Source organism: Chiloscyllium plagiosum, chromosome 1, assembly GCF_004010195.1.
Source record: "Chiloscyllium plagiosum isolate BGI_BamShark_2017 chromosome 1, ASM401019v2, whole genome shotgun sequence".
NCBI lineage: Eukaryota > Metazoa > Chordata > Chondrichthyes > Orectolobiformes > Hemiscylliidae > Chiloscyllium > Chiloscyllium plagiosum.
In genome coordinates this window covers 137,723,927-137,734,937 of record NC_057710.1, presented here as the reverse complement: position 1 = coordinate 137,734,937, position 11,011 = coordinate 137,723,927, and the positions used below count along the sequence as shown (strand labels likewise).

Genomic DNA, 11,011 nt, shown 5'->3' with positions numbered 1-11,011 from the left:
CATCGGAGGCTGAGGGGTGATATTATAGAGGTTTACAAAATTATGAGGGGCATGGATAGGATAAATAAACAAAGTCTTTTCCCTGGGGTCGGGGAGTCCAGAACTAGAGAGCATAGGTTTAGGGTGAGAGGGGAAAGATATAAAAGAGACCTAAGGGGCAACGTTTTCACACAGAGGGTGGTACGTGTATGGAATGAGCTGCCAGAGGAAGTGGTGGAGGCTGGTACAATTGCAACATTTAAAAGGCATTTGTATGGGTATATGAATAGGAAGGGTTTGGAGGGATATCGGCCGGGTGCTGGCAAGTGGGACTAGATTGGGTTGGGATATCTGATTGGCATGGACGGGTTGGACTGAAGGGACTGTTCCCATGCTTTACATCTCTATGACTCAAGAGGCAAAGTACACAAGTGACCGTGGGGGCTTTCACATCTCATTCCTAACATTCATAAGGGCCCATGTTCCTGAAACTTTCGCAGAATGAAAGCAAGAGCTGAAAGGCTGTCTGTTTTATCTCTTCAATACTTTAAGAGTACTGAAGCCAATCATTATGCCCTGGCTGCTCACATGCATATGATTTGCAAAATCGGTGCAGATCAGGAATCATTCCTGTCACTCAACTTAGGTTGACACTAGACTGTTCATTTGAATGAATTTCCATGAGTGTTGAGGCTTTAACAGATGGCTGCACTTCAGTAATTTCTGGCGTACTATCAAGAGACTTTGGATAATTGACAAAAGAAGCAGAGAATTTCTTCGATCAACAAATTGATAGGATGTAGAATGTGCTGCCTGAAATAGTGGTGAAAGTATATTTAATAATAACTTCCAAACAGGGAAATGTTTTAAAAGAAAAAAACCACATAGAGCTATTGGGAATGAGCTGGACTAATTGAATAGCTTTTCCAAAGAGGCAGTGCAGATATGATGTACTGAGTAAACACCTTGTGTTCTGCATGATTCACTTAAAAGTGCAGGTAGTGCTGTACAGTGGAATGACAAATCTGTTCGTTCAAATTCAATGGCTCCAAGAGTAAGACAGGTTCAGTCTGTCTAACCATCAAATTCTTTAAATAGCTCAATACTGTTTTCAAGGTTTGTAATATAAGTCTTAACTTACTTATTGACATTTATATAGCTGTAGAGTTTGCAGTCGCAGGAGCTTTTAATTAAACTGTACCTGGATAACAGGAAAAAGAAGTCCGACAAAAAAGTTGGAAATCCAGAGCACTGTGCCACCAACCATGAATGCAGCAGATCGACTGGACTGATCAAACATCTCGCCAGTAAGGACAAAAGGAATCCCTCCTGAAATAAAGACCGAGCACCAGTCAGGACTTAAAACATCATGGTTGATGCTAATGCACCAACCCAAGAGAACCTGAGAAAAGACCCAAGTTTGGGTTCAAGAAAAATCAAACTTTAAGTGCTACGTTAAAGGCACATTGTAATCGAATTGCACAATGTTCCTCTGCCTCTCTTATCAAACATCTCCGTACATGGTTTATTGTAAACTATTCTGTAGATTTGAAAGTAAGTTTAATAGTTTGCTCTGTACAGAACTGCCATTAAATTTCCAAATGCTGAATGAAAGAAATCACGTATTTCTTGAAATTGCATGCACAGTAATCTTAACAGTTGTGTTAGAATCGCACCTTCACCAAGCTTTCTACCGTCAGACTGATGTTTGCTTGGATAAAGGTAAAGTTGCCTCAGTCCCACAGACCATACAACGGTTCCCTCATTAGACAGAGGTGACTGGTGGTAGTTTAACCTGAGGGTCAATACGCCTCAGGCAAGGGGAGAGGATGAGAGTCCTTCATGATGAGGGAATTACAGAGTATCAGTTAGTACAGGGGTTGAACCCACATTTTTGGCATCACTCTGCATTGCAAACCGGCCATCCAGCCAACTGGCAGCTAAATGACTCAATCCCCTTATGGGACCAGTGGGCAGAAAAGATCCTAGTGCAATCTATTTGGCACCTATTTGGCTGTGTGTCAGGAGATTAGGTTGTTTACCAATGTGTGAGAAACATTCCCTCTCTCCAATTTGCCTCTGAGTGAGGAAACTAATCCTGCGAGACATTTACTTCATGCAGTCTTCTGGGATTTGAACCCCCTACTCTTAATGAGGATCACACACACCCTGGCAATAGTTATAATGCTTTGATTTAATGCGACTGTTGGCAATAAATGTGTGAGGCCACTCTAAAGCTTGACAGTGAGTGGTCCTGGCTGAGGAAATTCACATTATTCCTGCCTCAGGTCTTTTGCTTTCCCCGCATGGGACAGAAGTAGAATTGACAGAATCATGGGAAGGACCCCTTTGTGGCTTTAACCTGCCAAGATTACTAAGGAAACTCTGGAGAGATCTCAAAGTTCAAAGCTATGTTCCATATTCACCATTACCAGGAGACCATGAAGGCACGCCATAAAAAGACAGTGATATTAATCTGGATACCACACAGACTATTACAAGGATAGCATTAAGTTATTCTAACTCTATTATGTGTTTCTACAATTGTTCAACTATCACTCCTTATTCACTTGAAATATTGGGTGAAATCTGACAGCTCTTGAAAACATCCTTCCTTCCAGATAAATGTGTCCATGAGTTTAGATTCCTTACAGTTTGGAAACAGGCCCTTCGGCCCTACAAGTCCACACCGACCCTCCGAAGAGTAACCCGAATGGGTCTCCGAAGAGACCCATTTCCCTCTGACTAATGCAACTTAACACTATGGGCAATTTAGCACGGCCAATTCACCTAACCTGCACATCTTTGGACTGTGGGAGGAAACCAGAGCACCCGGAGGAAACCCTTGCAGACACGGGGAGAATGTGCAAACTCCACTCCCAAGGCTGGAATTGAACCTGGGACCCTGGTGCTATGAGGCAGCAGTGCTAACCACTGAACCACCCCTCAGGATCTACTTTCAGGATCATCTTGGAGATTGCCAGTTAAGAAGCTGCCTCTGAAGCAAAGAGAAAGACTCTCGGAGGAATCACGATTGCTGCCATTCCCAACCATGGACCCATCACTAGGATATGGCTCCATTGGCTCACTGGTCTGCTGCTGGACTCAGCACTCAGTGGGAGGCTGTTCTGCTGCTGACCAGACCATGGTGAGGTCCATCCTGTTGCACACAAAATCCCCTCATGAGTGTCACAACCTTGCTTCCATTGCACATCTGTCTCATTGGTTCAGAGGCGGGAATAAATCTGGCTGCCCACTCAATTTGGACATTTCCTATTTCTTCTGTGATCCTGACTCTAAACTCAGCAGCTTTAGTCATAACTGATTCCACAAAATAACCCCATTTCTCTCTATACAGATAGTGCCTGACCTGCTGCATATTTCACTTTATATTTCTGATTTCCAGTATTTTGTCTGTAACCTGTCCCATTTTTCTTTCATATACATAGTACAGTTCTCATGCTCCACTGCATCACCAAAATAAAATTTATTTTAATTTCTGGGTTCATTAATAAAAAAAGTGAAATATTGGCAGACACAGAACTGTTATAAATTTATCACATCCACATAATGCACTAACTTATTTTTAACTAGGTTGCATTTTAGGAAGAAGACTATCCACTGCAGTCATCAAGTTATTTAATTGTATGCACTGCAATTAAATAAAAAATATAACATGCATTATACTCTAGTTGTAAAGCATGTTTGATCATTTCATTATAAAATAATTGAATATTAATTTTGCGAAATATCTGTATACATATTTAACATATAAATGTAAAATGTTTAGTCATATTATAATACTTAGTAATTTTAGGGCATTGTTCAGGTGAAAGAAGATTGCCTGCTCCATCAAGATTTGCAGATGTCGGTGTTGGACTGGGGTGTACAAAGTTAAAAATCACACAATACCAGGTTATCGTCCAAATGATTTATTTGGAAGCACTATCTTTTGAAGTGCTGCTCCTTCATCAAGTGGTTGTACAGCAGGATTATATGACACAGAACTTATAGTAAAAGATCACAGTGTCATGCAATTGAAACAATATATTGAACAAACCTAGATTGTTGTTAATTCTTTCATTTTTTAGAATGGATTGCAGGTTTCGGTTCATTGATATGTAAATCCCAGAACTTCGTTTACCTCACATTCTCAAGATAAGTTAAAGTTTTGTACAAAAAAAAGTGACATCTCAGCTCAGACAATGTATTAAAGAAGTGAGTTTAGTATCTGTTATTCCAATCTTGAGTCAGACTGGTTCTATTTCTAAAGTAGGAATTTATAAAATGTTTTATGGATTGACTGCCTGCAGATTGTTTGTTTTTTTATCAAAATAGAATATATCTGCAAATACAATTCTGCAAATGCAAATTCACCCCATAGACGTGTGTGCGCGCATATGTACATGCATGTGTGCATGCGTGCGTGTGGGAGAGAGATGGAGAGTGTGAGAGTGTGTGTTGAGTGAGCGTGACAGAGTATAAGCCTGTGACAGGGTATGCACGTGTGTGAGAGTGTGGGGGATGTATGTGTGTGTGTCTGAGAGCACGTGTATATGAGAGAGGGTCTGCGTGTAAGATTGCGTGTGTATTTGTGCTTGTATGTGACTGTGCGTGTGAAAGTGTATAGTGTGGTGGGGTCATATGTAGTGTGACATGAACCCAAGGTCCTGGTTGAAGCATGGGTACTGAACTTGGCTATCAGCTTCTGCTCGACCACTCTACGTTATTGCATATCCCAAAGTCTGCCTTGGAGGATGATCACCTGAAGATCCAAGGCTGAATGCCCTAACCGCTGAAGTGTTCCCTGACTGGGAGGGCACATCCCTGTCTGGCAATTGTTGTGCGGTGTCCATTCATCTTGATAGTCAAGTTCTGTACCAATGAAGATGGCCTAAACAGGGACCTTGGGTTCATGTCACAATACAGGTGACCCCCACTACATTATACACTCTCACACACACACTCACATATAAGCACACATTCACACACACTCCTACATACTCACCCACTCATGCAGACCCTCTCTCATACACACACACTCTCACAAATTTATACTCCATCACACTCACGCACATACTCGGCCAAGCACGCACACACGCAAACACACACTCACATGGGCACACTCAGATGCACACGCTCACACTGTCTCTCTCTCTCACACACACACCTCTATGGGGTGAATTTGCATTTGCAGACGAGTTCTATTTTTGCTCATAAAGCTCACAACCTGCAGGCAGTCAATCCATGTGACATTTTATAAATTCCTACTTTGGAAATAGAACCAGTCTGATTCAAGATTGGGATACAGACAGACTCTATCCTCACACCTTTAATATATTGGCTGAGTTGAGATGTCCCTTTTTTTCATAAAACCTTAAGTTTTCTTATGAATGTGAATTAAAAGAAGTTCTGGGATTTACATATTAATGAACCAAAACCTGCAACCCATTCTAAAAGATAAAAGATTTAACAGCAATCTAGGTTTGTTCAATATATCATTTCAATTGCATGATACTATGATCTTTTGCTAGAAATTCTGTCTTATGATTCTGCTCCACTGCTACCTGATGAAGGAGCAGTGCTCTGAAAGCTAGTACTTCTAAATAAACCTGTTGGACTATAACCTGGTGTTCTGTGATTTTTAACTTTGTCCACCCCAGTCCAACACTGGTGCCTCCACATCATGATTTAACAGGGACGAGTGCACCAATAACCATGCCCCACAGTTCCATAAACTATCACAACATGTAAAAATGTATAAAAACCCAATGAGACCAGCAGAATGACCAATTGGCCTGACTGACTAATACTCCGGAAAAGAAATTCACACCAGGTTATCATCAATTCAGAAAAAAAACTCTTTTTATACCCACACAAATTCAGGAACAGCAATGTATTGAAAGCATTTCTAAACTAAAGCTGTACAACTTAAAACCACTTTCCTTCAAAATTCCTAAATACAATCACACTTTTTTTTTGGAAAGAATGTAATGCATGCCATTGCAATAAACATTTTATCAAGTTTAGAATTTAATGTTAAAAATGTTTTATGTAATAAAACTCAGCATCACAAATTATGTACCATGAATTACTTGAAACACAGTGACTGCTTTAGACATACAATCATTCAGTGATGACATGATCAATCCATGGCAAGTGTATTTAGATTGATGGCTTTCTGCATTCAGAGGTGTATCAGTTTTTAAAAAAGTGCTATTTTATGCCTGTAGTCTTGGGCCAATTTAAATGTAATGGTATATGGGAAATTATTGCTTTCCTTGTGTGTTGTGGCTTTAAGAATAGTCGAGCGGTGATGATAAGTGAGATATTGACAGATTGTTCTAATTCTGCTTCTGTTCAGATTTAAATCCCCTATATAACACAAATATAGAAGGCATTGATACTTAGTGACTGCATCATATGAGCATGTGGACATACATTTGGCCCCTCAAGTTTGTTCCACCATTCAATAAAATCATGGCTGATCTAATAACTCTACATTTCCATTGACCTATAATAACTTTTCAGCACTTGGTTCACAAGAATCTAGCTACCTCTGCCTTAAAAATGTTCAAAGACTCTACTTCCACTATCTTTTAAGGAAGAACTTTACCAAAATGCCACACCTCACACTTTCTAAATTAAACTCCATCTGCCACTCCTCGGCACACGGCCCATCTGATCAAGGTCCTGTTGTACTCTGAGATAGTCTTCTTCACTGTCCACTACACCACCTATTTTAGTGTCCTCTGCAAAGCTACTAACCATGCCTCGTCTATGCACATCTAAATCATTTATATAAATGATGCAAAGCAGTAAATCCATCGTTGAACCTTGTAGCACACCACTGGTCACAGATCTCCAGTCCGAAATGCAACCCTCTACCACCACCCTGTGTCCTATCTTCAATCCAATTTTGCATCTAATTGCATCCCATGTTATCTAACCTTACTAACTAGTCTACCATGCAGAACCTTGTCTGAACACTTTGCTGATGTCCATATAAACAACATTTACCACTTCAATCTTCTTTGTCACCTGTTCAATTAAGATGGTGAGACATGGTTTCCCCTCCATACACAAAGCCATGCTGACTGTTCCTAATCAGTCATCGCCTTTTCAAATGCATGTAAACCCTGTCCCTCAGAATCCCCTCCAACAACTTAACCACTACTGATGAAAGGCTCACCTGTCTATAGTTCCCTGGTTTTCCCTTATAGTCTTTCTTAAGTAATGACATCACGTTAGCCAACCTCCAATCTTCTGCAGCTCACCAGTGGCTATTGATGGTATAAATATCTCAACAAAGGCCCCAGCAATCACATCCCTAGCTCCCCACAGCATTCCAGTGTACACCTGATCAGGTCCCAGTGATTTATCCATCTTTATGTGTTTTAAGGCATCCAGGACTTCTCTTCTGCAATATGAAATCCCTCTGCCCTTCTTCAACTAAACAGAAAACGATAAGCATCAATTCTATAAGTGAGTTCATTGTCTGCCATTCAGGATAGGGCTCAGCTGGAAGCGTTCTGGTTGTTGTGTTTGGGTAGCTACCAATTTTGTTGCAGGACTCTCTGGTTTGCAGCAGTAGCTCACTCTGCTCCCTCGCTGACGCTACTTCTCAGATGCTGCCTGAACTGCTGTGCTGTTCCAGCACCACTAATCCAAAATCTGCTCCCTCACTTCCAGCCACTAGGTGCCGCTAATGGGATAGGTGCCAAGATACTGTGGAGAAAGTGAGGTTTGCAGATGCTGGAGACCAGAGTCGAGAGTGTGGTGTTGGAAAAGCACAGCAGGTCAGGCAGCATCCTAGCAGTAGTAGAGTCGTGTTTCGGGCAAGAGTCCTTCAGCAGGCATGAAGCTTGTGAGCCGAGGGGGGTAGAGAGATAAATGAAAGGGGGTGGGGTGGGGGGGAAGGTAACTGAGAGCATGAGAGATAGATAGAGGTGGGGGTAATGGTGATAAATCAGAGAGGAGGGTAGAGCAGACAGGTGAGAAGGAAGATGGACAGGCAGGACAGGTCATGAAGGTGGGATAAGGTGGGGTGAGGAGCAATAGGGAACTTTTGAAGTCCACATTGATGCCATGTAGTCACGGTGGCTCAGTGGTTCGCACTGCTGCCTCACAGCAACAAGGACCTTGGTTCGATCCCTCCCTTGGGCGGCTGTCTGTGTGGAGTTTGCACATTCTCCCAGGGTCTGCGTGGGTTTCCTCTGGGTACTCTGGTTTCCTCCTACAATCCAAAGATGTGCAGGTCAGGTGAATGAATTGGCCACGTTAAATTGCCCATATTGTTCAGGGATGTGTAGGTTAGGGGTAAATGTAGAGTAATGGGGAATCGATTTGGGTGGGATTCTCTTCGGAGGGTCGGTGCTGACTTGTAGGGTTGAAGGGCCTGTTTCCATACTGTAGGGATTGTATTCTATGGTTGGAGGGTCCCAAGGTGGAACATGAAGCGTTCATCCTCCCGGGGTTAGCATTCATCTGCTTCACCCTCCTCTCTAACCTATCACTATTATCCACACCTCCATCTACCTATCGCACTCTCAGCTACCTTTCCTGCTGGCCTCACCCCCCTCCCATTTATCTCTCTACCCCCTTGGCTCACAAGCCTCATTCCTGATGAAGGACTCTTGCCCGAAATGTCGATTCTCCTGCTCCTCAGATGCTGCCTGACCTGCTGTGCTTTTCCAGCACCACACCCTCAGCCAAGATACTGTACCAGGCTATGGAAATACCCCTTACCCACAGAATTTACCAATGCCTAGACAGGCATAGGGCATTTTGAGCTTTGAGTATCTATCCAATGCTCAATCAGAAGGGAGTCAGGGACTTCATCCCCACTAATGTCAGATCCAGAATGATTTCTGTTGTTTTTATCTGAATTCTTTCTGCTAGATATACATGGATATAATATGGAGATTCAATCCAATTTGGTGTCAACTTCATTGGATTCAGCGAAATGATTTGTATTTCAACATTTCTTTTGTTATGTATATAGTTGGAGGTGCAGCCCCTTTCAGAGAGCTGGTCAGGTGACCCTGAGAGACAGAGCTTGGGTCCAGCCTAGAACCGGTTGTGGAGGTGTGAGCATTGTCAAGAAAGTGTTCCTGTTCAGATTTACAATTTGTCTACCTATACATTTGTATATAATTCCTTGTTCCAAAGAAGGTATCAATATATCATTTTTCACTTTCACAGTTGCTAGCACATAATTTGATAACAATTGCAATATTTAGCCAACTAATTTGACTAAATTCTTTTCCTAAGGCATTACAGAGCATATGGTTAAATAAAATGTGACAAATACTTTCTAATTTGACACCAGTGTCACTTTGCATTTCTCAGCATTACGTACCATCTGGCTGCTTTAATCTTAAATCTATAAGATTTTATGCTGTATTCATCTCTTAGGAACATTCTCATGGCTGCAAACTCTGCAGGCCCCCCCAAATAGTCCATGTCCTGAATTGGCCTGGAATTTCCTATGGCCTATTTTCATGTTGACACCTTTAACTGTATAAAAGTAGGCACTGGGGTGGAAGGGGTGGGGTCACTTCACCATGGGAAGTCCTGCATTCTTGCCCTGAAAGGGAGAAAATATAAGGCCTACATGAGGAGAGATTATCACTACCTAGAAATGGAAGTGAGCTCAACTGGGGTAGTGGAGGACAGGGGTGCTGATGGTATTGTGGCTATAGATCACACCCTCAATCAATGATAGTAAATTAGAATTCCCTCACATTCACAATGAATTGGGAAATCTGGTTCAACTTAGTAGCATCGCAGTGAAGGAACTTCAGTATTCACAAAAGCAAAGACGTAATTCTCCAATTAACTGCATTAGTTTTACAAAAGTATGTTTGTTCGTATCTACATTTGCTGAAATAGCCCAGTTGGTTATCACCAATAACACATCACTAGGTCATTAAAACTCAGGTTGCTTTGTGATATCCCCTGGAATCACAATGATTATTATGATAGCATATTTGCTCTAAGCCTGTGGTTTTTAGAAAGTCACTACAACGTAGTTCCACTGAATAATTCTAGATGAGAGTTTAGTTCATAAATGTCAGTGCGTACCAAATTACCTCATTCATGCCACTTCATTACAATGCATCACTTTGGCAAATAGAAAATGCATAAATCAACATGACCTTCCATGAGGCATGGACATAATGTGCATTAGAATCATGGGAAAAAGATGGAGGAGGAGGAGGTGGGTGTAGTGGTAAAAATTGTTAATTATTATCACTATTTTCCGATGCACCTGAATACAAAGGTGTGAAGTGAGCAAGGTGATGACAGGCTTTTGAAGGCATGATGGTGATAATTATGTTTTCTCCTCTGGCCTTTGTCAGGGTATTCACAACAACACCTTTGTGTTTTAAAAGCATCTTTAAGATAATACACTATCCCAAAGCATTTTACAGAAACTTTGGCAAGGTTTGGGCCGGCACCTACTTGAACATCCTGCTCCAAATGATTTTCTGGGCCTGAAAGCTTTCTCTAATTAAGTGTTATTTTTCCTTGGCAAATTGAAATTCCCATAATGCAACAATGTTGCAAGCCAGACTGAACCAGTCTTCCAAAGTTTTAAATATTTATTTCATAAGCAAAGCGTTTTTCAGTTCTCTGCTCAGCATACAGGATTCATCCTTCATCACATATGTCCATTGCTTCTGTTTTGACCATTATCCTTCAGACTTTGTTTTATTGATTATTGATATTTTTCTTCTCACTTCACAACTGCCTTTAAATGTTTCCTCTTCAGTTTAGAGAACTTAGAGTGATAGAGATGTACAGCACGGAAATAGACCATTCGGAACAACACGTCCATGCTGACCAGTTATCCCAATCAAATCTAGTCCCACCTGCCAGCACCCAGCCCATATCCCTCCAAACCCTTCCTATTCATATACCCATCCAGATGCCTTTTAAATGTTGCAATTGTACCAGCCTCCACCACTTCCTCTGGTAGCTCATTCCATACACGTACCACCCTCTGTGTGAAAACGTTGCTCCTTAG

At 41.6% G+C, this 11,011-nt stretch overlaps 1 protein-coding gene across 7 annotated transcripts in view; it reads right to left on the bottom strand.

Moving 5' to 3' along the window:
* Positions 1-11,011, bottom strand: part of slc2a9l2 (solute carrier family 2 member 9, like 2) — a 368,855-nt gene that overhangs the window by 35,928 nt on the left and 321,916 nt on the right. For all 7 annotated transcript variants that reach the window (XR_006312845.1, XR_006312847.1, XM_043698097.1 and 4 more), the window contains one exon: positions 1,181-1,308. Coding sequence is in view for 5 of the 7 variants with exons in the window: in XM_043698097.1 (XP_043554032.1) it covers positions 1,181-1,308 (128 nt within the window). In the remaining 2 variants the exon portion in view is untranslated. The remainder of the gene's footprint in view (positions 1-1,180; positions 1,309-11,011) is intronic.